The sequence below is a fragment of the Impatiens glandulifera genome, chromosome 6, assembly GCF_907164915.1.
Source record: "Impatiens glandulifera chromosome 6, dImpGla2.1, whole genome shotgun sequence".
In the NCBI taxonomy this organism is placed as follows: domain Eukaryota; kingdom Viridiplantae; phylum Streptophyta; class Magnoliopsida; order Ericales; family Balsaminaceae; genus Impatiens; species Impatiens glandulifera.
In genome coordinates this window covers 56,170,038-56,196,296 of record NC_061867.1, presented here as the reverse complement: position 1 = coordinate 56,196,296, position 26,259 = coordinate 56,170,038, and the positions used below count along the sequence as shown (strand labels likewise).

Genomic DNA, 26,259 nt, shown 5'->3' with positions numbered 1-26,259 from the left:
TTGTTATTTATATTTTCATGCACATGTCATTAAACATTTATAAAATAACGAATTTATTATAAATAATAAAGTATTATAATATCTACTCTTCTGGCTAATTATATGTTTCCCATAAGTGAAATCATTGTCATAATTGTAATCTGACGTGACATGTAATGTAAAATGTTTTGGCGCTTCTTCAATCATTCAACCATTCCTTGGATTTAATATACAAGCGAATACATTTTCGTTCAATGTGGTCGACCTCAAATATGAATATCAAGCGAATAGTATTTCGTCTCGTAACAATGTTGTGTTTAATATAGAAACTTACAGGCGAATGATTATTCGTTTTCAAATTCATTAGAGTATGACATGAAAGTGGCACAAATACAATAATATGTAACTTCAAAGATGGGATGCGACTTCATCTTCGTTTTCAATCACATGGTTAAAAGTAATACACTAACAAAGAAACGAAGAAATGTCCGTTCGATTTACTGATTAGATACTGTGTAAGGAAGCGAACAACCAATCGATGGATCAATGTAAGGGGTTTACATGAACACATCAGTTGTTTTACATTATACTTTGAATTGATCATGACATCCAAATTGCAATCAAAGAATCAAACATAACGACAATGATTCGATTTATATCACTCCAGAATAAAGTAACTACATAATGTAAAATATAACTTCAGACTTTAATCAAACATAACTTCATAATATTGTTGAATACACAAAAACATTCCATAATCCTTTACATAAGTACTGCACAAATTAACAAACAAAATAGCTGTTCAAAAATACAAATGAAGCTCTAGTCTGATTCATGAGAGGATGACTCGTCAATCGGTCCTGTCAGCGACACGACCTCATGTTCGATGACGGGTGGAATGTATAGCTGAATGGCTTCGTTCACAGCATTGATCCATCGGTTGGGGATTAAAACCGTCAAAGAATTTTCAATTATTGATGCGTACTCTAGGTAAAGATGGTGAGAAGTAAGCATGAAGTCCTCCGGAGGATTGAGTCCATTCGAAGGTAGGGGATTCCGTAGGCCAAATTGTCTGTATATGACAGTTGTGCAGTAGGAGGTAGTTCCCTCAAGGCCCAACAAAATGATGAATGGAGAACCCCTCATCTCGTACATCATTACAGTAAAGAGATACCACGGAACAATGAACCTAATTGGGTGAATATCAGAAATAAAATTCGGAGGCACGAGTCCATTGACCCTTTGCACTTGTAGATTGGCAAAGGAAGTGTAGGGAATTGAAGGACGGGGCAACCAATGCAACTTGTCTAACAACCAGAGGTAGAGAACCAAAGGTGATCCACGGCGAGAATAGTTGTTTTCCTCTGGAACAAATTCGTTAAGACCAAGTAATGTCTCAGCAAGTACCAGGCTAGCCATGTTTGGGGCGTTTCCCATCAGTGCAGGAACTACCTGCAGGATCCTTTCCGAAGGCCGTCGTCCGGCAGCCGGACATAAAAAAAAATGAGCCAGAACCACAAGCATGATCAGTTTGCTTTGTGTGTGGTTGATGGTCCTCTCAGCTCCCTGGACACGCCAAATGTGCTCGTCTATGTTTGTCATATTGAGAAATCCATGTTGGAGGGTAAACAAAAGAGCATCAAACATCGTACATCCATAGAAGCTGTCGTAAATATGGACGGCCATATGAGGATCTTGATTGACAGGCAAAATCATGAGTGCAAGACTACCACACCTAAGGATTGAAGCAAAGTCCTCTATCGTCGGGCATATGTGCATTTCCCCAATAACAAAAGAACGAGAGTCCATATTCCATCTGCTTTGCATGTGGGCCATCAGTCCGTCGTTAACGTTTATTCGTAATAGAGGTAGAATCTCATCTACATGATAGACACTAAAAGGGACAGGGTCATCGTTGATCAGACTTAAGTATCGCTCCAGCTGTTGCTGCGATAAAACAAGCATGTCTGGGTCCATCTCTACATCCATCTTATGAGTTTTACACTAAATGACTGAAGGAAAGACACCGGTAGATAGAGATTTGGGAAGGAAAGGGTCAAAACAGAGAGAGAGGTGAGAGTGAGAGTGGAGTGTGAGAGTGAGAGTGAGAGTGAGAGTGAGGGTATGAGAGTGATGATGTTGATACAGCAGTAGTTGAAGTAATAAATGAGTTTTCATTCTTGAATTGACATCAATACATAACTCCGGTAGGGGCATTACATAGTGCGAAGATATCTTCGTATTGTAATTTTTAGTTCATGTAGTTACGAATATATATTCGTCTAGGAATTTGCAAACATATATTGAAGAAGATATCTTCGTCTCTTAATTTCAAAATATGGATTACACCAAAAAAGAACATAAGAAGATATCTTCGTTTAGGAATTTGAAAATTTATAGTTAAGAGGATATCTTCGTTTAGGAATTTGCAAACATATATTGAAGAAGATATCTTCGTCTCTTAATTTCAAAATATGGATTACACCAAAAAAGAACATAAGAAGATATATTCGTTTAGGAATTTGAAAATTTATAGTTAAGAGGATATCTTCGTTTAGGAATTTGCAAACATATATTGAAGAAGGTATCTTCGTCTCTTATTTTCAAAATATGGATTACACCAAAAACAAACATAAGAAGATATCTTCGTTTAGGAATTCGAAAATATATAGTTAAGAATAGGGGCACAAGATGGCATAAGAATATATCTTCGTTTGTGGTTTTAGAAATATGGGCACAAGAAGACATAAGAATATATCTTCGTTTATAAACTTCAAAACTAGAAGTTAAGAATATATCTTCGTTTAAGAATTTTAAAACATACACTTACAAAATTAACCTCGTTTGTGATTTTAAAAGTATGGGTACAAGAAAACATATCAAACATCAATACATTATAAGTTATAATTACATATCAAACATCCATACATTAAAAATATCTCAATTTACCTGTGTAAACATAAGAATTACTGTACAAGTATAATTCCGTATAACACATACAAATCTCTAATATCTTGATCTAATTGCAGCCTTTAACTTAAACCTATTGACATTGTGCTCCGACATAAGAATTCTGTATAAATATTTTATTCTCAATGTACTCAAAGTTTCTTCGGCCTTCAAAAGAACGAGAGAAAGTATAAGAACATTTCAAATTGTTAAATGTCAGAGAATAACATATGGTATAACACTTACATTATTATCGTTGATGTCAATAGACCAACCCTTCGTCACTCCTCTATATGTTTCCATATGTCTCATTAAATATACCCCACAGTCTTTCTTGTTGGTTTGGTCTTGCCAAGGCAGCTTTGGGGCCATGATCTTGTATTTCTTAACCTTTTCCGCCATTCTTTGTATGCCTTACCTTTCCAAGAAAGTCGAAAAACCTTCTAGTTGTCTACTCAACTGTACATACTTGTCCAAAATTTTCATTCGAGGCGGACGACCGGAGTTGTCTAGTACAGTGATGTTGGAGTTTTTGATATTCACACACACAAGAAAGAAATGTCGGTAAATGACGACAGGTAGGAGTATCTGCAAAAATAACATAAACATTTATTATTTTATGGCATTCTCGTTACTTGGAATTGAGGGATATGTACATACCAGGTCAGCGAAGATGAGGTCTTCTTTTGTGACATGGTAGTTTCTCATGTCTTCTTCAAGGGCTTGGAAAAATAAGAGAATATAATGCTGCAGACTAACCTGCAAAATAAGGGTGGAGACTCAAAGTCATGAACATTGAAGGATACATAGCACAAAACAAGAGAAGCACTTACATGTGAAATTGATGAAAAACAAATTATTCGTGGTTCATGCCTTGGCAACCTACGGCATTTGGAGTGCACAATTATGGACCAAGCGTCCAACACTTCGCTTGCAATTTCTTCACCCATTTTCATTGTACGAAATAGCTGACGGGTGATATTACCCGGTGCACCTTCGTACAGAACGTCACTGCAAAATAGATTCAGTTAGAAGACCATAACTAACTAATTTCATATTTCAAATTTCTAAAAGCATGCTAAGTAACTTACGATGGAGGCAGGTCTTGATCAAACACAAAATCGGCGAATCTCTGTTCCTTGTTGGTTATTTTGTGGTCCAACATATCCGCCACCTCTTTCATGTAAGGGGATCGAAGGTGCACAGAAATTTTCGTGATCTTCCTCTTAGGATATTCTCTAATGTTGATGCGTCCCCCCCCCCATCATCTTCATCTTCATCTTCAGAAGATTCAACGGCCTTAGAAGCCTCAACATGTTCCTTGCCTTCACCCTGATCATTTGGTGCAACAGACTGAGCTTGGGGTTCTGCAACATGTTCCTTCCCTTCACCCTGCTCATTTGGTTCAACATGCTGAGCTTTGGGTTCCTCAACCTGCTCCTTCCCTTCACCCTGATCATCGTCTTCAACAGTGGGTGTATGCACTTTGTCTACCTCATCCGGTTCCTTCCCTTCACCATGATGATCAGTTGGTTCAACAATGGGTGAGTCATCTTTGTTGGGCAGAACTGCATCCTCAGGTTCGTCTTGTTGAGCAGGGGGGGACTGGGCTTCAATGTGCTCAAATGCAGCGTCTACATCTGCCTGTTCAACAGGTAGTGATTGATATTCAATGTCCTGACCTACCTCCTCAATATCTTTCGGATGAACAGGGAGTGACTGAGCTTCATTGGGCAGAACGGCATCATCGAGATCATTCAGTTCAACCTGTGCTAGTGGATTGTCTGCATTGTCCTCCACGGCAGTCTCACATGTGTAATCAACCCGGGGACTATTGATTTTCAAGCCCGCACACTGTAAAGTGTCCCCAAGTGCCTCCCTTGGAGGATCTTCCACACCTACACGAACCTCACCATCGTTCACCAACTTCAAGTGTTTCATGAACCCTTCAGACTCTCTGAGGTTCAGGAACCCGGCCTCAAAAAAGGGCTTCGGATCGATGTTGCGTTTCTCCAACTCCCCTGATAGGTAATTCAGCTGTTGGGCTATATCTTTAAAAGTTTGCAGGATTTTGGATGTCAACATCTGTACATTATGAAAAACAGATTTCATTAATCTTGAAAACAGGATAATAAAGAACAATGGGAGTCAATTTATTGTTTCCAAATACCTCATTATCGTCTTATTTTACTTCAACTGAGTCAACTGGATTCTCGGGTTGTTTAACTGCTAGGCGCGCCCTTGCCCTGCCCAGCCCAAAACCACCGGCACGAACTTCTAGGTTGGTGAACTCTAACACGGTTACGTCATCCCAATAAGAGATTATTGGAAATTTTCTTTCATAGGGGATACGTTCGCCTTCCACAAAAACACCATCTAGGTAGCAAATCTGGAGTAAAGGAATGGGAAACATGTTAGAAAATATTACATATCTATAAATCATATATAAGAGAGGCAACAATACTTACCGATAAAAGGGTTATAGGTCCATCGAAATATGGATTTTTATCTTTACTTGCTTTTTCTTTCCAACTTCTTACACTGTCAAGCAATCGTTGTAGTGTGAAGTGGCACCAGTTCAGTTCCTTTATGTTATCAACATCCATTAAGGATTTGAGAATTTTGAACCTGAAATGAAAAAAATACATGTGTCAGTATTCACAAATACAATTAGATATATAATATGTTTGAATACATGTTTACCTGGCTCGTGAATTTTGAACTGGACATAAAAAACTTGAGACAACAAAGACAACGAAGTCGATTTTGAAATCGTTGTCTGCACTTGTGTTACTTAATATCTTGGGGATCATAGAAAGTGTTTCGGGAGGTTTTGAGTCTTCCCCGGTCCATCTGGTCTTCCAATCCCTCAAGAAATTAAAATAATCAGGGTCCTTAGTCTTGTCCCCCCCAACGGACTCGACTACGTTCATTGCCCCTCTAGGGAGGTTCATCACGAGTTGTACCAGATCTTCATCAATAAGGATCTCATCACCGTTGGCCAATACCAGAGAACTCTTATCCGGGTCAAAACATTGGATTACGTGTCTGGAAAAATGCGCCAGGCACTTGGAGACGCCCATTGTAAGAAGAGAACCAAACCCGATTTCCTTCACGGCTTCCCTCTGTTCTACGCTCAATTTAGGAATCAGTTGAGCGAGGCCATGAGGTGATGATCTTGTTAGAAATGTCAGTTTACGTTTCTTCATGGTTTTGGTTTTTTGGGGAGATGGTGGTAACTCTTCATCGAATGGGGTAGTACACGGAGAAATATTAGTGGTTTCTGGGGGTGGTTCTGGTAACTCTTCATCGACTGTTGTCGTGGAGGTAGGAATAACATTGGGTTTTTTTTAGGGGGAAAAGGTGGTGGTAAAATCTCATCAAAATGGGAAGTACCTGCAGCAACATCAGTAGCTTAGACAGCAGCTGTGGAAACTGATTCAGCAGTCGATGACGACTTAGTATTCGTCTTCGGATTTCTCTTCCTCTTCCTTTCATATGTAAAGTTATTAAACCTTGAAGTCATTATTTTTGGTGGGATAGCATAAATCAGTATTCAACGAAATAAATTGAATAAACATGTGTAAAATTAGTATAAACACAATAAGATAAACATACCTCTCTGGTTTATTACGGGGATTGACGTTGGATGGAGGAGTGGGGGTAGTTTCGTTTTCGTTTATGCTCCTACAAACTTGTAAGACGACCTCTCGGGAGTCGATGGGATCCACTTCCATGTTGTTGCCTTGGTTCCCTGACATCTTCAGAAGAAATCCTTGTAGTATAAAAGAAATATCTAGGGTTTCGACGTTGAGTGTTTGGATTATCGTCGGGAGATAGAGAGAGAAGAATATGAACAGTTGCTTATGAAAATGAAAAGGATGGAGAGTGGGATTGTAGCGGGAAATTGAAATTATATCAACTAGTGATGGAAGCGAATAAATATTCGTTCGATATCGTAACTTCTTAAAAAAATTCAAAAATTAAATTGAAAATAAAAACTGTTATTCGAAGCGAAGATTTATTCGCGGGATGTAAATGCACGGGTAAGTGAATTTACATGACAGGCAAGTTGGCTTCTCATGGGAGGGGAGGGGGTTTTACATGAACGTCAGGCTAAAAATAATTGAAAAGAAGAAATCTTCGCTTTCAATCATCTCCTCGAAAAACAAAATTAAAGCGAATATTTGGTCGTGTACTGCTTGTCATTTTAAATAAATTGAATTAACATTTATTAATAAACGGAAATATAAAATTAATAAAAATAAAATAGCCAACTAATTGAGGCGAAGATTTGTTCGGTTGCTGCATGTGATTTTTAATAAATTAAATTAATATTTAATAAACGGAAATATAAAATCCATGTCATCTTGGTCTTTACATGCACGGGTAAGTGTATTCACATGGCAGGCAGGCGTTCTTCTCATGGGTGGGGTGGGGGGTTTACATGAGGTTATTATTAAAATTAATTGAAGCAAATATATCTTCGCTCCCGAGGGTCTGAAGGCCAAAAAAATTAAATGAAAAAAAAATGAATGAATTAATTGAAGCGAATATTATATCGCTGCATGTGTTTTTTAATAAATCAAATTAATAATTAATAAACGTAAATATAAAATCTCTGCCATTTTGGTCTTTACATAGACGTGTAAGTGTATTTTCATGAACGGCAAGCGGTCTTCTCATGGGTGGGTATGGGGGGTTTACATGAGGGTCAGGGCAACGGGCGTGTAAATCTTCGCTCCCATCGCATCTCACCCTTCCCTCTAACACGGTGCCCTGAGCGAAGATATCTTATCAGTGTGCTATATGATTATTATATCAATTGATGCCGTTAACAGGCGCTGCCGTTAACGGCGTCTTGTGTGAACTCGGGACGCAACCCGGATTCCGGATCCTCCCTCCCTCCGTCTCCTCCCCAGATTGATTTATTATTAAAATAATAATGCTGCAATCTGATTGGTCCGCCACAGGGGAACACAGCAATCGGTAGCAGAAGATCTGAATTGCTATTTGGTGGGAACTCAATGGACCGGCTTTTGATGGAGACTCATAATTTGAATGGGGTGTGCTGGTTTAATAATTAGCTTAATTATTTATCAGTATATTAGGTCTGGTCTTCGTTCTTTTTTTTTTTTTTAAATAGTTTAAATAAAATTAATTTTTTAATTAATCAATTATTTACAATTATATCACTCATTTCATTAACTAAAATACTAAAATACTAAAATACTCTTTATTTTAAATTAAGTTTTTTTTATCAAAAATAATCATTACCTCAATAAAATCATCAACAATCATTATTTTTTTTTCCCTTCTAAATTTAAAAAAAAAAATTAATCAGAACAAGACCTTAATTTATTAGTTTATTAATTAATTTATGCTATTATGGCTTTTTTTATTGTTATTAAATGTGATATATATATATATATTGTATATGATTAAAAATTAAAAACAACACCAACTAAAAAAAATACCAAAATTCTTAAAGCATATATAAGAAGAAGAATATATAGATAATGTAAGTGAGAAAGAAAATAATTCAATAAGACTCAAATATTTTAATTGTATATATATCTTGTCTGTCGAATTTTTTAGTTTCCCTTTATTTCTATCTAGTTAATAGTTATCTTGATTCGGTTCGATTTTTGACTAGACTAGGTCTTATGTTCTTTCAACTCGTCTTCATGTGTATGGTTGGTTTTCATTTAGGTATATATTAGATGTAACTCTTATCCATTCCAAGTGTGTAAAAAGAAAATTCTCATCTTTAATTAATGCATGCAAGTATATTAATTATATAATATTTAATTATTAAAATGATCATTTGAATGATATTCGATAGTTGCCTGGTGGATTATAGTTGCAGATTACAAACCACCATAAATTAAGTAACTAACTAAGATAATTAAGTAAATACCTTCCTGATTACTGATCTTCCGGTTAGTCAGTGAGTCAGTCACAGCCTTAAAACTATATAAATTGCTTATAGCAGCTATTTCTCATTCCCACAAAATCCAGAACAATTAGGAAAAGAATTATATATGGTCTTACTTTGAAGTTAAAAGGAATTATAGATAAATGAACAGTTCTGGAGCAAAATTATAAATGCATTACATACATACATATACATAATGATAATACAGAGGGCAACTGCCTATTTATTATTTTTTTTTTTTTTAAAAAAGAAAAAAAAGAAAAATCCACTTTGGTCTCTGTCTAAGTTTGGCTTAATTGAGCCACAAGTAAGTCATTCCAAATGTCTGTTAATCCAGGTAAGCACCAATGCATACAATCATCATGTTTCTTCCCACCAGCTGAGGATGGATGGGCATCTGCTCTGAATTCACTCATGCCAGTTACATCCAGCCAATGCAAACCAGATCCCTTCAGGGCCATGTATAGCTGTTGGTTCACAATTCGCACCTCCCCGTTTGTTCCATTGTTTCTCTCAGAGAAAAGTTCATCCACCTACAAGTAGTAAATACAACAATTAATAGTGCAGCAGCAGCAACAGCAACAGCATTTTTATCTTGTCATTCATGGATCTCTAGTTTAATTAATTACCTCTTGTGACGAGAGAGGCTTCTGTCGCTTACAAGAACCACCTTCATCCCAGTCACCACCTTCAAAATGCCTCGGAGATTGACTACGGAAATAGATAACTGCATTCCCCTTTTTTGTTTTCTCCGTGAATGATATCTGCAGTATTAGTAGTCAGCGTCGATTATTATATTATTTAAACTGGACAGGCACTTTAAGATTATATTTTTACTGAGAAAAGTACATTTGAGAGAGTAAAAAAGGAAAGATGGAACTTTGCAATACCATGTGTTTCAAAACCATATGCAGGCCTACATCAGTAGATGCCGGAGGCGGCATCACAGGAACACCCTTCTCGTAAAAAAGCATTGGAGACTTTACAGGGTCAAACTTTGAAGGAGCCCGCCACCTGAGAACATACCAGACGTCATGATATATGACCATAAGAACATCACTCCAGGCATTACACGCGTTCATTTTAATAGCAACTTTTAAAGTTTTTTTCATGTACATTTCCCAGCATGGTTATTATATATGATGTTCTATGAATATGGATTACAAAAGTAAGATATAATATTAATATTACTGCACTAGCTAGTTACCAGTTTAAAATATCAAAGCAATTCATGAACGTATATTACAATTCTCCATATATAGACATGAACGTATGGCTAATTAAAGCAACACACAAGGCCTTGTATCTAGGGTTATTCTATTTTCAAATAACCTTGTTTGATATAGGTTATTGGAAATCATTTTTATTTGGGTAAAAAAGACCTTAGGGTGGTACAAATATATTAGAGAGTATTTTGGTTGATGAGTAGAATAGATTATTAATTGGACAGTGAGTTATTTGAAATTAGTCTTTCATTAAACCCACATCAAACAAGACCCAAGCGGTTAAGAAGAGGACTTTGTCATGTGAGAATCCTTAAAAGACACGTACATGATCATTTTGTATGATTCAGCAATAGTATAAAGAGAAAAAAATAAAGCTTTCCTATAACATATTAAACTCTACCAGTGTCCCGTGTTAAAGATGAGAATATCATGGAAACCAGGAGCCTTATCCCATGTTCCTTCAGGAATGTCGACATCAACCCTATATCCTTCTCGGTATCCAAGAGATTCCAGGGAGCCACCATTGGCATTCGCAGACCACCTGCAAGAAATTGAAATAAACAGGTAATGTAGAAACAGCCGGTTTTCCTCACTTGAATAGAATCGACAAAAGAATTAATCCAAGAGGTCAACTGAAAATCATCATCCACAAGGGTCTGCAGCTATTAGGAATAAGTAGCAAAATCACGATTCTTTATTAATCCCTAACACCAAATTCTACTGCATTCCACCCCAGGTAAAAGATGCGCACTATAACTTGTCAAACACTTGAGGGAATTTATTAATAGGGAATAGGGAGGAATAATTAATTATCCTGCATGATCTATGAATCTAACTAAAAGAATATCAGAAAAGAAAAGATTAATAGACTGGTGTATATTGGACCATGAAGAAGGCATGATTAGATTAGTCAGATATTGGTCCAGAAAATTCTGTCAAGAGTGCACAGTTGTTATATGAATGTAGGTTACCTACCTACCGTATCGAGCCAGAAGATTCGTGCGATGATATGCAATGGTGAGGTTGTACTCAAGAAAGGTAAAGCCTCGATCAGCTCCTGCAGGACGCCACTTTCTCACCTGGCTGGATACTCCCTTCAAAGTGCAAAAGAGGGAAACGAACATGTTTCTATTCAAGGAGTCACCGATAAACCCTGCACTGTTATGAATTTATATAAGGCCTAATTGGCCAGTAGATGGCAAAGTAAAGTAAAGTAAAATGTTAAGACAAAACCACTATCTATTTGTGTGGAGAGGGGAGCAAGCAAGCAAATGTAATTAATTATACAAGAATACTCCATCCCATCCATCCATCCATCCATCCATCCATTCCATCCTAATAAACTGTTTTTAAGCTGTCTGTTTTAGTAAATGTAAATGTAAATGGGGACTGCTAACGAAGAAGAGGTTAGATTTGGCATGTATATATATATATGGATTATGGGCATGAGTTAGTTTGAATGAGACAATAATAAATAAATTCATGATCATGATCAGGTTATAAAAGCCTTATATTAATTAATTAAAGAAAGAAAGAAAGAGAGAGTACCGATACTGGAGTCTCGGTAGCGTTGTAGAAAATGAAGAGGATCGAAGATGGGAAGATCGCAGGCATTAGGCTTCCAGCGCCACTTAAAAATATCCAAAGCGTTCGACTTTTTGCCGGCAATACAATTCCAGCCTTTGAATATCTCCTTGCAAGTCCAATCATAAGGCGGCGCGGCTTTGGCCGCAGGATCATAGATCCACTTTCCGTCGGAGAAATTGCAGGTTGTCTTCTTTTGGGTTTGTAGTACGCTCTGATGGTGATGGTGGTGTTGATTATAAGAAAATGTGTTTGTAGACGAGGATCTGAAGAGAGTGAGGAGAACGACGACAGATCCGAGGCAGAGGAGATATGAAGTACAGGAAGAAGAGGAGATTATCTTCGGCGGAAGCCGATCTCTCCTCCTCGCCATCGCCGCCATCGCCGCCATCGCCATGGATTTGAGCGAGCTAGATAGAGTAGAGACCCACACAATCTCAAAGCAAGCAAAGCTCTTGGAGCCGTGCCGTGCCCAGTAACGAGGAGTACCGAGTACCGACCGACGTTTTCACATTATTAGATCATTGAATTATTTATATTAGATCATTGAATTATTTATCATAGCGTTTTTTTATTATTATTTGAAATTCATTGTTTGTTTTCTCAATTTGAAAATTGATTTTATTAATTTAATTTTAGTGTCGAGTTACATCTAGTGGGTAGATTCTGGTGATAGTGGTACTACTCACATTAGTGTTGATATGCAAAGTTGTCCAAACTGCAAAAGCTTTTATAAATTATGTTTAGAGGTTTGTCGAAAAATTTTTCATTAATTTGTTGTTTATTTTGTGCGGGATTACATGTAACTTCTTTGAAATTATTTTTTTTTTATCAATGAAGTTATTTTTTTTTATCAATGAAGTTATTTTCAAAGCTAAATTAGAAAATACATAATATAAAATGAGCTAATTAAAAATTCATTTATCTAGGTATAAAGAAGATCAAAACTAAATGTATATTAAACTTTTTGCAAAAATGTTTCTCAATTTTTTAATAAACTTTTTAGTAACAGTAACTTCTAAGACATAATCTCTAAATGTTTATGGAATTCCTTGTATAATGATCATCAAACACATGCGACCACTTTTCAAGGTCCCGCTATTTATTAGGGGTACCCTCAGCCATAATAGTGGGTCAATTAATCCAAAGCGCAAAGTTTAGATCCATACAACTAAAGATAATTAAAACATTTTATTTCCGGTCTTTAAATTGTTTCCATTTAGTATATAAATATAATTAACAATGACAAATATCGAAGATCAAAAGCATAAACTGAAATCATAAACATAATTTTTTATCCGAATATAATTAATATTTTATATTAAGATTTATCCATAAAAATTAAATTATCTTGCACAACATTAAAATTTAGTCTTGTATATTAACTTATAAGTAATAATTTTTTTTACAATAAATTCTATCAAATAATAATTCTATATTTGAACCAAAATATTGTTCACATAGAAAAAATCGAATAATTATCACAATATTAACATTTCTTTGGATTGATACAATATTTGCATGAATTACAAATATACTACATTTAAAATCCACAACATTCACAATAAATGATACTTTGAGTTTCAATTAATTTGTCTTAAAATAATAAACTTTTTCAATCTTAATATAATCTCAATTCTTTAATTTCCTTAATTGTGTACTTTACATTTTCCCATTTGGAATTGACCTGCTAATGCTCATATATTATGAGGGCAATCTGTTAATACAAATCAGGCCAGCTTAAAAAATAAGGGATATATTGTTAAAATACAACTTTAACTTCAGAAAAACAGTAATAAGGGATATTATTATTTACAATTAAAACAGATAAGATTTCTTCATATTCAAGCAGCACAAACATATAATTGATCAAATTATTATTTGTTATAGTTAGACGTGGACTACCAAGTTTCAACTCTCAACCAAAGATTCTGCTTCTTCTTCTGCTGCTGTCTTCTTCTCTTCCAGCAATGGTGTCGTGTTAGATTTTCTTGTGGTTGTTGTCTCCGCATCCTCGTTAAACCTATCCACACTGTGCAGGAATATACCTGCAGCAATCATATAAATTAATCTGGATGCCAAAAACAGTGAAGAATTTACAAGTTACAACTAGGCGCTTTAGCCAACCCATCTGACTACCTATGAACCATATGGCAGCCGCTAGAAAGAGAATTGATGTTAATATCAGAGCCGTTTTCCTCCAGTTGTTAAGATTATCCTGCACAATTCCTCAAAACAAACAATAAGTTCAAAACATGCCTGAAAGTAAAGATTGAATTCTTGTTCTGCTTCTTCAACAACTTGTATTTCATTCGGTCCACCTTTTTCCATAGTCGAGATGCGACCTTTGCATTTACAAAGTTTTATTGAAATTCTCATTTGAAAAACACAAAACTAACCTGAATAACCCCAACCAGAGGGGAGGAAGGCACATCACCGAATATGTGAATTGCGACTGTAGACATGGCCATTGACAGTGGTCTTAAGCTAGGGTTTACGCAATGTAGACATATGTAATTCACAGGACCCTGTAGGATAAGAAAACATTTACTATAACCTTAATTCTTCTTAATTATATTGTCTCTCACCTCAACACAGTTTACTGCTAACAGGATGCTGGAAAAAGTTAGACCTTTTAGCAAAATATTTGAGTTACCTGTGTGGCAAATACCAGCAGTTCTCCAATAGCGAAAAGAAACAGAAAAGCATACAAGCTTTTAAAACAGAATGCAGAGAAACAAAAAACCGCCCCTAAGAACGTTGCTGTACAGAGGAGCTGCAATGGAACATGGAAAAATATCGGTTACGAAAATATTCGAGAGAAAACTAGTAATGGAAGAAAAAGAGCTAATATCAACCAATCATGCATTCAGCAAAATATATATAGCGTTGCAAGTGCTTAAATCAACAGTTATATTCGTAGTCCATGTATATTTTTCTGCATAAAAGAAACCCCCACTAGAGTTTTTACCCTGCAAAAGGTGTTCTCTTCAGTCAGATACTTGTTTACCATCACCAACTTCAAATAAAAGATCTTAAGCCTACCCATCTACCAAATACATTATTTTTTTAAAAAAATTCACTTTTTTTCACCTCTTCTTTATCTGTAACCGGTGATCTCATTACAAATTAAAAATAAGTCAGATAAATATTTATATATAAAAACAGCATCTCTGACAGGGAAAACATTCAAAAAAAGTATTACCTTAAAAGCATTAGAAATTGTCGCCGTCATGTAATCTAAAATATAACCCCCAGCCACTGTTCCCACTATTCCAGAAACAACAGTAATCCCTCCAAAGACCAAATCTGCACTGGTCTGCGAAGATATAAAACCAAATAAAGAATTGAAAGGAAAAAAATGTATAGAATCAGGGGGAACCAATTTTTCTGTTCTTTTTAAAAGGAGCATTACAAGAAAAAGACAAAATTGAAAAGAGAGACTAGATTTTGATCAGATCAAATAATCTTATCCTGTGCAAAGTCCTTTCTTGACCCTAGGTACCATTCAATCCATAGGTCCAAAAGTCTGCTAGGCATAACCCACTTGAAATTGAGAATGCTCTGAAATAATGACCAAATATCCGAGAAAAGTGAGCAGTGAAGAAGAATGGGATTGACCGCTCCTCCATCACCAGTTAGCTAAAGTAAAACCCTTCCTTTTGAGTTTGTCAAGAACGAGGATTTCTCCATGAATGGCCTTCCAAACTTCATTCCAAGGGAATCAGTCTATGTTGTGTCTTTGATGGAGGTTTGGTAGATGAGGTGTACGTCTGGGAGATCGGTACCTCCGAGAGAGTTTCCACAAGCTTAGATAACCTGACCTCGTTTAAAGAGAGGCGGGCGAGAAAGTGACCTTCTACTCAAAGTGAAATGTAATGAATCTATACTACGGATAGTTCAAATGGCAAGAGTTGTACCTAAGAGACCGAAGGTCACAAATTCGTTTTTCAGTAAAAACGCCCTAAGTTGATGTTGGGGACCATGACTGTGGGGGTCGTGCTAGCTTAGAAAGTTTCCACAAGCTTAGATAACCTGACCTTGGGGAAAGAGAGGCGGGCGAAAAAGTGACCTAATCAAAGTAAAATGTAATGAATCTATACTAATCGGGTAGTTCAAATGGCAAGAGTCGTACCTAAGAGACCAAATGTCATAAATTCGTTTTTCAGTAAAAACGCCCTAAGTTGAAGTTGGGGGCCATGACTGTGGGGGTGGTGCTAGCTTCCTAAACTAAAAAAGAAAAAATATATATATTTGGATAACCTGCCACTTGGAAGCCAGTGGTCTGACTTGAAAGAGATGTTTTTCCCGTTACCAATTGAGAAGAATAGCTAGGGATAGAGAATAGTCCAAGTCTTGATCATATGACCCTAAAGGCTTGAACTCAAATGAGAACGTTTTGCAATGAGTACTTGTAGAAAACTAAAAAACAAATTAACATGAGAACCTATCATCTCTTGGACAAAAAATGCACTTATTTCGAAGTTGTTGAAACATACCATGTGATATATATTATATCCAGCTTTCGGTCCCCAATATGAATATGCGCCTATCACAAAGTTATATGCTATGTAACCTGAAAATAATGGAATGGAACAAACGTAGTAAGTTGAGACAAATTATCAACTAGGCTGATTTTCACCTTCTGAGTAGGCTATCCTTGTTCATATTGCTCCAGATGACAAGTTACAGACTCCATCATATAAAATTCATATAAACATGTGAAACTAGAACTTCAGAGAAACAATTGTAATAACCATACCTAGAACATTTACAACATAAACCTTATCCACCAAAAGCGCTTTCATGTCTATCAGAAACAAAGATAATTGAGAAAGATTGATGCATTCACATTTGGACCTGTAATAGGATAACCAAAGAAGGTTAAAATTCAATTAGCTTTCCCAGTAAGACCAAAAAGGAAGCTACACATACTCCTTCCTCATGAGCGCGTCACCAGCTTCAGCAGCCTCATCGTCTGTATTTTTATACGAAAAAATAATTCAAAACCCAGCCAAGAGTGCAAATAAACTGAAATGACCTCTCAAGGGAAATTACCTTTTGGGAGTTCTTTCAACATTTCCCTTAAGGTCGCCTTTGGTTTATCATGAGAAAAACCTTTAAGAAATTATCAAGAAAGTGAGACAAATGCAATCTGATAAAAAGGAAAGCATGCTATATTAATTGAATGCACCTTTCAATTGTAAAGGCTTCATAACAAAGCCCAGTATAGCAAATGGGAACATCAAAATAGCCTCTCCATAGAATGCATAACGCCAACCAAGATGATCTCCAACCTAGGAGAAACAAAAAAAAAATATTTAATAATAATAAATAAATAAAAAGAAAAGAGTAAGAAAATGTGTAGATGACAAGTGCACAACCAATGCAATGGGTTATAGTATATAATTTTAATCCTTACCAGTCCTCCATATACATAACCAACTGCAATTCCAGCTGGTATGCACATGTAAAACATTCCCAGCCAAGCTGTTTTCTGGTTAAGAGTATCAGGTAAGTATAATTAAAGACGAGTTAGATGGAGTTGAATTAACAATAATACATTACAAGAACATGTATATAAAGGACCCTCGGGATCTTGATTATTGCTGAACTTATATCAAATAAATGTATAAGACTAATATTTGTGTGTTCACAAGAGACATATCTAGATCTACTTCAGTTTGTCACACAACCTACATGATTCCAACTTCCATGGTGATTAGAGTCCTAACTTTAATACAGACCTCAAAGTAACTTTTTTTTTAAGAGAGGTCAACTTTTTATTAGAAAAAGAGCTCAATGAGCGTTCAAACATTACAAAGTTGTGAAAAAGAAAAGACCTTTAAGTACCTTAGTTGTATTAACCATTCTCACTTAACCGACTAATGCAAATATTATTGACTATATAAACTTATGTACAAGTTCTTGTATAATCAAACACAAAATCGAGAATTATTTTCTATGAGACCAGTGACTGGTCTTTATTTGCATTATAATGGGTCACATCTTCTTATCGCATATGCCCGATCACCATTTTAGGTCTCCAACAAGGTTGTAAATGTAAAAATATGAAGAGAGAGGAGATTGATATATTTTATTATTTGACTTGGAATAAGGTCTAGATTGATATTTGCAAACATGATATCAAAAAAGCTTTCAATCACATCAGCTGGGATTTTTTCCTCTCTCATTGAGAAGATGGGTTTCAGAGAGAATTGAATGTCGATCAAAACCTGTTAATGAATCTAAGTTCTCAATTCTAATCAAAGACACAATGTCTAGGTTTTGTAAAAGTTCAAGGGGATCCCTTATCGCCCCCTCTTTTCACTTTGGTCATGGAAGGATTGTCATAGTTTCGAAAGAGCCATAAGTGTTAGCTCTTTTACGGGGTTAATATTGGAACAATGTGAAGGCCCAACTACATATCTTACTTATTTTTTGCTGATTTCACCCTCTCTGTCTTAAAAAGTCGAAATGGAACAACTTGTATTCTCTCCGAGAAAGTACGAATCGGACTAAAAGGACAAGCTACATATCTCAGTTATTTGTTTCCGATGACACCCTCTGTCTTAAAAAGTCCAAATGGAACAACTTGTATTCTATCCGAAAGATCCTTATCCTTTTCGAGGCGTGCTCAGGGTTAAAGATAAATAGAGACAAGTCTGAGCTCTTTTTCTTTTTCATCAAGAGAGACCTAGAGTTCTGATATCATATAAGAAAGTGAAGAGAGTAGATTGGAATAAGGCCTAGTTTGATATTTCCATAATAAAGTTACAAGAAAGACATGACAGAAACAATAGAGATGAGTTGAATATAGACAATGTAATCAATCAGCATTATGAAACGGTATACACGAAGGTGTGAACAATCTCACTCGCAATCAATGAATGTGTTTATACACTTAATCGCTACAATTAAAATATAAATTATAATCCACTACAATGTTAGTATCTTTATAATAATACATTTGAATAAAATATATAGAGATAAGTTAAAAATATTTTTAATATTTTATTTTTTTAATAAAATAAGAAAATATTTCAGTTTTATTTATTTTTTATCAAATGGATGCATGATCATATGAAAGCGAGAAGTTGGCGTAGATGTAGACGCATGCATGGTCATAATAATACTATGAGAGAGAGAGAGAGAGAGAGAGAGAATCATGCATGCATGAATGAAAGAGAGAGAGAGAGAGAGAGAGAGATTGACGGATTGGAGAAGGAGAAAGGAGAATAATTGGAAGGTGAGAAAATAAAGAGAGAAATTGACGGAGAAGAAGGAGAGAGAAAAGAATTAGCGAAGCCAAGAGAGAAGCAAATGGCAGGGGGCAGAGCAGAGAGCAGGTGAGAGAGGAGTGAAAAATTTGCGGAACAGGAAAACAGAAAAAAAATTGCGATACCGTTTAATTCAGCTTAGCCAGAAGAGTTCTCAAAGGCTGCCTGCCTTAGATCCTCCTCTTAATCACCTTCCTTTAATAAGCAATGCTCTCCTCCTCCTCTGTCTCGCAAATCTCATCTCTCAATCCCCATCATCCCATGTATGTATCATCATCATCCTCATCATCAATCTTCTTCCATATCAACTTCAATCACCACCTCCTCCTCCTACCTGCTGCTGTTATATTTGCGGAGGAGAGACAGACACGACGACAACAACAACAACAACATTGCTCCTGCTCCTGCCCCGCTCCTCATCCACCTCTCCTCCTCTTTCTCATTTAGCCCCTCGCTGCAATTTTCATGATACCCACAAGAAATCTACATCCAAAAAACCCACCTTGTTCTCTCTATCTGACTGTCGATGGCCTCGGCGGTATTAGCTACTCATAATGAATCGAACTGGGGCCAAACCGTCGTTGGATTCATGGCAAAGATCCCTTATTCTAACCATTTGAACCCCAATCCTAATTCCAAGAAGAAGCAATTCCATCCTTACTCCAGTCAGGTTAGCAGCCAACGGGGGGACGACACCGATTCGCAGGCTGTCATGCAGACGACCTCAGAAGACGCTGCCCATTCCTTTAACCAGAGGTCCAAATATTCCAACGTCCGTACGGACTTAAACAACCCTGCTGAGTACGTTAGGTATGACATCAGCTCTTATTCTAGGACCGAGTTGGTGGACCTGAAGAAGCAACTGACGGTTGAGTTGGAACAAATCAAGGGCTTATATGAGCGAATAGAGTCCGGATCATTTAACCCTCGCCTATCTCTTGATGAGCCACAACAATTTCCTGCTAAGATTAAGAAACATGTCGGTAAAAAGAGACCGATGCCCTTCAATTCCGTTAAAGATCCAAAAAGGTTATGCCAAAGGTCCTCCAATGGGTTCGACCTTAACGACATTGGAGATCTAATGAAGAAATCCAGGCAGATCTTGACAACGTTGATGAAGCACAAGCATAGTTGGGTTTTCAAGGAGCCCGTTGATGCTTTGTCATTGGGGCTTCATGATTATCATCATATAGTCAAGCAACCTATGGATCTTGGCACCGTGAAAGCAAAATTCTCAAAGAATGCTTATTCGACACCCACGGACTTTGCGGAAGATGTTAGATTAACCTTCAATAATGCGATATTGTACAATCCAAAAACAGATAAAGTGCATGCCTGGGCGGGGGAGTTGCTCGCCCGTTTTGAAGACTTGTTCCGGCCCATAGAGGAAAAGATGGGTGGTCTTCCCATGGAAGATCATCATCATGCACCAATTTCTTCTTCTGTAAACGATGATTTGCAGAGGAATTTGTGGAATCACATCCCTACTCCAGAAATTGAGAGGATGAAGAAATCTACACCACCAAATTTGATACCTCCAACAATATCAAAGAAACCACAAGAGAAGCCACAAATGCCAAAGAATATGATGAAGCCATCAACATCTAGTCAACCGTTTGTACAATCTTCTCCTCCTCCTAAACAAGGAGGAGGACAACAACAACGAATGTCTTCTCCTACTACTAAACAACAACAAATGGCTTCGCCAATTATTGTACCGACTTTAAAGGGAGCATTACCAAAAGCAAATCCAGGGAAGTTGCCAAAGCCTAAAGCTAAAGATATGGATAAAAGAGAAATGAGTATAGAAGAGAAGGATAGATTGAGCCTGGGGTTGCAGAATTTACCTCAGGAGAAGATGCCGCAGTTGATACACATCATCAGGAAGCGTAATTCTCATCTTGCGCAGGTAGAGGATGAGATTGAGCTTGACATTGAGACACTAGATACTGAAACCCTTTGGGAGCTTGATAGGTTTGTGACCAACTGGAAGAAGATGGTGAGCAAGAATAAGAGGCAAGCACTGATGGCAAACAATGTAAATATGGCTGTAGGAACAACGACAAAAACAGTGACGGGCTCAGCATCTCTCTCGGCAGAGGATAATATGGTGAGGGAAATTGAATAATTTTGGCTGATGGAGGATGAGGTGAGTAAAGTATCATTGCTGATTGTGTGTATTGAAAATGAAATGGTTGCAGGTTATTTGGAAAGCAGCAAAAAAAGGAGGAGAAGGTGGAGAAGAAGATGATGTGGACATTGGGGGGGATGAGATGGTGATGATGAGTAGCTTTCCACCCGTGGAGATAGAGAAGGATGGAGGAGGAGCATGTCGAGAGGAGGAGCAAGGTGGTGGTGGTGATCAGGAGGGGGGAAGTAGTAGTAGCTCTAGCGGCGGTGGGGGTTCTAGCAGTTCAGGAAGTGATTCATCCTCCTCATCCTCATCATCCTCCAGCGGTATTTAATTAGATAGATATACATGAATGGGCGTGGGCTTTTATTTATTTTGTGCAGGAATAGCATGGTGGGTGTCGTTAATAAATACTATTATGATTGGCTGCAGATTCTGAATCAGGAGGAAGTTCATTAGGGAGCGATTCTGATGCAGATGAAGCTCAATCCCGAGGAGGTCATGAGTCAAAGGACATGGCAACAGCATAGAGTTGGAAGGGGGTGAAGTAGAAGAGAAGAGTCTGCCATAATATTTTCTTGGAAGGATTCAGTTTAGTATTGGAGGAGGAAGTTTGTCGTGTGGCTTTAGGATGCATGTTAGTTAGTTAGTTAAGTTGCTGTTGCTGCTGAGAAGTTTGTTTTGTTTTGTTTAGGGTTAGAAGATGATGATGATGATCATCATCATCATCATGAGTAGGACTAGGAAGAGGATATATGTTATGTTTGGAGCGGAGGAGCGGGGCCACAACCGGGAGGGAAAATAATACTCCAGTTAGAAACATATAGCCAGCCAGCCAAGGGAGTCAATTTCAATTAATAGGGGAAGGAGATAAGAAGAAGAAGTAGGTGCTTGGAATTAATTGCTTTTGTACAGAGTTCATCAGTTTTACTGCTTATTACTAATTCTACTAGTGGCCATATGAGATTAGTCATTATTGTTATTATTCTGACCCACCATCCCAAACTCAAAGTCAGTCAGACTGCACCAATTACTACTAAGTACCTTAGATGTATTAAACATAAATACCCAAATTAACCATTCTGACTAACCGTCTACTACAAATATTATAGACTATATAAACATATGTACAGGTTGTTGTAGGATCAAACACAAAATCAAGAATTATTTTGTTTGTGATTCATTGAGTTTATCCATTAGCTAGGTCTTTATTTGCATCACAATGGGTTACATTTTCTTACCGCCACATATGTCCAGTCACCATTTTAGGTCTCCAACAACAAAGTTTCATAAAGTTGCGAGCTCGATATGAAAAGACAGAAACAGTACAGAAGAGTTACATATAGACATATACCCAATCAGCATTATGCAATTTCATATAGGGAGTCTTTACTTTCAAAGAGCAAATGAAGCAGCAATTTAGAGTGTAGAGTTTCCAAATATAAAGCTAAAGAGAAATAGAAAGAGGAGAGAACCTGGGCAACAGGAGCATTATCATCAATGAATGGAGCGGCTAGACTAATAAAAGAAGCTTCACCAACACCAACTAGCCTAAGAATCAAATAAACTAAGATTCATATAGAAATCTCACAGTGATTAACTAGCCTAGAAATGATAATCATGAAGAAGAAAAATGAGGAGGAATTTTTCAACAGGAAGCAAGCTAGCAGATCCCAACAATATACTCACATACGGCAGATCATGATGGACCAGAAATCAAATGAAAAACCACAACCGACAACGGCAACTGTCCAAACAGATAGTCCAACCCCAATTAGCCTGAATGGATTAACACTGCATAATGAAATGGAGAGTACAGTCAGGTACCAACATAATTGCCATTACAAAAAGTGCCAGAGAAATGAAGGCCTCAGATCTCACTCAGTTCATGAAAAAATAAAACAAGGAGCATAAAGTAATAGATTTGATAATGCCAAACAAATTTAAAAACTTCAAAATTTAATAAATATCAAGGAAATGAATCTTTTACAACACATGATCCATTTACTTATAAAATGATGTTGCAAAGTTGAAGACAAATAGGATTGTCAAAGCTAAGATTGATACAGCAGTAATGACAAGAGATATTTTGGTGTTTCACACTGGTTCTTATTATCTCATGAAAACTAAACATTGATGAAAATAATATGGCTCGACTAGCCAAAGGCTTGATATGATGATCTCTATGTGCAGTTGTGCACATAAAGAGAAAAGATCAAAATCGTATTATTTACGGGGCTATATATGAGTTTACTGTTTAGTAATAAGTTGCTTTACATGTATCTCCTAAAATTATAAAATCATATGTAACAGTAGTAGTAGGATATATTTAACTACTAACTACTAAGGGTAGTATGGTAATTAGTAGGTTAGTAGCTTATAAATAGTAGAGTGGTATTATGTTGAATCTGGTTTGATCTCATCTCCAAAGGCTAAGCCTTCTGTTCTCATATACATTTATTCTACAAATCATGTCTCTAGGCTGTTACTTTAAATTATACACATACCACTCTAATTGCAGGGTCGTTGATCATACTATAAAATGTAATTTGATATTATCCTCATATTAGGCGTGTTAGAAGTTGAACTTTGAACATAGTCCATATTAAGTAGAGTTGAACCTTACCTTTTTGCCAGTGATGCAAATATTGGAGATGCCAAGAGAAGTCCAACCATGAAAGCAGAAGATAGAACACCATCTTGGAAGTTGTTCAACTTAAAATCACCCCTTTATACAACAGTCATGACGATTCAAACGAGTAAGAAGCTTCATTCTCATAGGAATTACAACAAAACAAAAGGCTTCAAAGTAATAAAAAGGTAAATAAATATATGCAGCTGATTCATTTGCATGGTGAGAGCAGAAACATCCTGGTTATATGCCTGGGGATGGAACTACAAAAGTAAAATTGTTTTCCGTAAATGGATATTATGCACGAGTGAACTGCAATAAGTAGTCATTTCTAATGTAATAACTTTTGCAAAGGTGAAAAATATGCCTGGGGATGGAACTACAAAAGTAAAATTGTTTTCCGTAAATGGATATTATGCACGAGTGAACTGCAATAAGTAGTCATTTCTAATGTAATAACTTTTGCAAAGGTGAAAAATATGCCAAATTATTGAAGAGTCGGCTTATATGTTCTCCCTTGTGACCAAAGAAGCGTTCACCAATGAACAGCAAAAGCAGTGCTCAAACAAGAGCAACTTCCTTTATGCTAATAGATAGCAGTTTATGTACTTAAGGGAATCAGAATAAAGACCAACGAAATGGTACATTTTAAAATATGTAAATCTCTCTAGGGAACGACTAAGGGTAGAGCACCCTAGTTTTTTTGTTAGATCAAGATTTTTTCTGCTGAGGATACTAGCACAGCATCTCACCACCATAACCCCTATTGAATCAAGTTCAACAATTTTACGACTTGAGCTACCCTGGGTGGGTGCTCCTAGTGGATGAAAGGAAGTTGAATAATAATATTATATGAATGAATTATCACTGAAATTGTAATAGCTTTTCTTTTATTTTCTGGATGGTGTGGGTGAGAGATAGAAGTTTGAGCATAAAGAAAGAAGTATCAGGGATAGGCTTACTGAATTCCACTTCCAGGTGTGCAAATGCCACTTTCCGTGCAAGTTCTCCTATTCCCATTTATGCCATTGCTTCCTATTGCCCCTCGATCCACATAATTTAACAAGTTAATCACGCAAAAGATTACCAGCAGCCTGGAAAGAGGAGGAGGAAAAACAAGCGTAAAAGTGATTAGGAGAATCACCAGAAAAACATTAAGTCTGCACATGCATTTACATAATTGATTCTTCCCGAAATTCAAATATATGATTTCAATTCAAGTTCAAATAGAATTTGAATCGAGCTGACAGAAGATTCAACTAAGAGAAGACTTTTACAGCGCGGCCTTTCAGGTTAACAAAAAGCAAAGAGAAGAAGATGACAGCAATACTACATAGTACATTCTAAATGCAAAAGAATTCTCCATTACTGTTAGAATTTGAGTAATTTAGACTACACGGAAGTTCAGTTGGATTTCGATCTGTAATGTGAATGGATAGAAAAGTCCAAGGACTAACTTGATATTAGATAGTACAAACAAATAGGACTTAAAGCCCTGACTGAATAACAGTTACATTCTTCTGAATTTTCAAAGTCAAAATCCCTAATTCCCAATTCTTCTTCTACTCTGACTTTGCAATATGGTTTTGGAAAGGGCTAGCAAGACCCCCCTCCACTAAAATCATTGCATTCATTCCATTAGGTAAGACTCTCTTTTTTTCAGCATAATGCAATCTTGCTTCTTGATTATCAAAGAAGAAGTTTGACACTTCAATTACCTTGATAATAAAACCATTAGTTTCCATCACTGAGAAGGAGATAAAAAAAAAAAACCCAAAAAATCTGAAGTTAAAATGGTGACCCCAGGAGTGTTTTCTGTTATTTTAATGGCAAGAAAGATTAGGATAACTAACACACCTTTTGGGAGTGAACCAGGAGGGGTTGAGAGGAGATGATGTGTTTGTCTCCGTCGTCTCAATAGGAGTTGAGTCAGACGGGACAGTTTCCTCCAGCGGCGTGGATTGTTCATCGTTCCCCATCAATCAATCAATCAATCAATCTGTGAATGCAGCAGCACTCTATATCATATACACTGAAACAAGATGTGTATATGAATGATATGATTAGGTTGGCATTTATTAGAACAAAGAATCAAGTCCTCAAGAAATTGGGATTTGGGGCTGACGACGAATTGTTGTAACAAAGTCAATTTCTTTCTTTCTTTCTTTCTTTCTGATAAGTTTGAGCGTTTTCAATGATTGGAATTGGTCGCTGGCTGGCTGGCTGGATCCACCGCCCGCTTTTTAGGTTGGATGGAAGACAAATCCCCCAAAACATAAAATAATTATAATATTCAGGTTTTATTATAATTTATTTATAAATCATAACAATTTGGATGTAGAGGAAAAATTATCAACAATTACCGGTTCTTTTTATCCACAACAATAAGTATAATATTGTTCTAGTATGTTTATTTATGATTAAATTATATGAGTATAACTAATTAATTATTATTATTATTTCATCTCAGGTATATTATTCGAACAAAATGATTATGTTTTAACAAGAAATATATAGTTTTTATGTGAGGTAATGTTACA

The 26,259-nt window shown here is 36.5% G+C and overlaps 3 protein-coding genes across 3 annotated transcripts; 1 reads left to right on the top strand and 2 right to left on the bottom strand.

Annotated features, from left to right (window-relative positions):
• Positions 1–8,946: 8,946 nt before the first annotated feature.
• On the bottom strand, positions 8,947–12,187 carry LOC124941626 (protein trichome birefringence-like 13). Its single transcript, XM_047481970.1, has 6 exons — positions 11,641–12,187; positions 11,068–11,245; positions 10,493–10,633; positions 9,757–9,880; positions 9,496–9,630; positions 8,947–9,399 (listed from the first exon to the last, which is right to left on the bottom strand). The coding sequence occupies exons 1-6, from the start codon at positions 12,071–12,073 to the stop codon at positions 9,148–9,150; spliced, it is 1,263 nt and encodes a 420-aa protein (XP_047337926.1). The 5' UTR covers positions 12,074–12,187; the 3' UTR covers positions 8,947–9,147.
• Positions 12,188–13,424: 1,237 nt separating this feature from the next.
• LOC124941243 (probable sphingolipid transporter spinster homolog 2) lies at positions 13,425–25,937 on the bottom strand. The gene is made up of 16 exons (XM_047481540.1): positions 25,577–25,937; positions 24,682–24,813; positions 23,714–23,815; positions 22,777–22,881; positions 22,563–22,638; positions 17,099–17,173; positions 16,871–16,973; positions 16,735–16,794; positions 16,612–16,654; positions 16,439–16,536; positions 16,176–16,252; positions 14,882–14,995; positions 14,333–14,452; positions 14,076–14,204; positions 13,816–13,894; positions 13,425–13,724 (listed from the first exon to the last, which is right to left on the bottom strand). The coding sequence occupies exons 1-16, from the start codon at positions 25,696–25,698 to the stop codon at positions 13,588–13,590; spliced, it is 1,572 nt and encodes a 523-aa protein (XP_047337496.1). The 5' UTR covers positions 25,699–25,937; the 3' UTR covers positions 13,425–13,587.
• On the top strand, positions 19,432–21,090 carry LOC124941242 (transcription factor GTE7-like). Its single transcript, XM_047481539.1, has one exon. The coding sequence runs from the start codon at positions 19,483–19,485 to the stop codon at positions 21,082–21,084; it is 1,602 nt and encodes a 533-aa protein (XP_047337495.1). The 5' UTR covers positions 19,432–19,482; the 3' UTR covers positions 21,085–21,090.
• Positions 25,938–26,259: the final 322 nt, after the last annotated feature.

Excerpts from the sequence above, each read along its gene's own strand:
- LOC124941242 (XM_047481539.1), top strand. The coding sequence starts at position 19,483 with ATGGCCTCGGCGGTATTAGCTACTCATAATGAATCGAACTGGGGCCAA.
- LOC124941243 (XM_047481540.1), bottom strand. The coding sequence starts at position 25,698 with ATGGGGAACGATGAACAATCCACGCCGCTGGAGGAAACTGTCCCGTCT. Across the intron at positions 17,174-22,562 it reads ATAATGCTCCTGTTGCCCAG|AAAACAGCTTGGCTGGGAAT; the intron begins GTTCTCTCCTCT and ends ACTCTTAACCAG. Across the intron at positions 14,996-16,175 it reads GATATAATATATATCACATG|ACCAGTGCAGATTTGGTCTT; the intron begins GTATGTTTCAAC and ends ATATCTTCGCAG.
- LOC124941626 (XM_047481970.1), bottom strand. The coding sequence starts at position 12,073 with ATGGCGATGGCGGCGATGGCGGCGATGGCGAGGAGGAGAGATCGGCTT. Across the intron at positions 11,246-11,640 it reads CTACCGAGACTCCAGTATCG|GGTTTATCGGTGACTCCTTG; the intron begins GTACTCTCTCTT and ends ATAACAGTGCAG. Across the intron at positions 9,881-10,492 it reads ATCTTTAACACGGGACACTG|GTGGCGGGCTCCTTCAAAGT; the intron begins GTAGAGTTTAAT and ends GTATGTTCTCAG.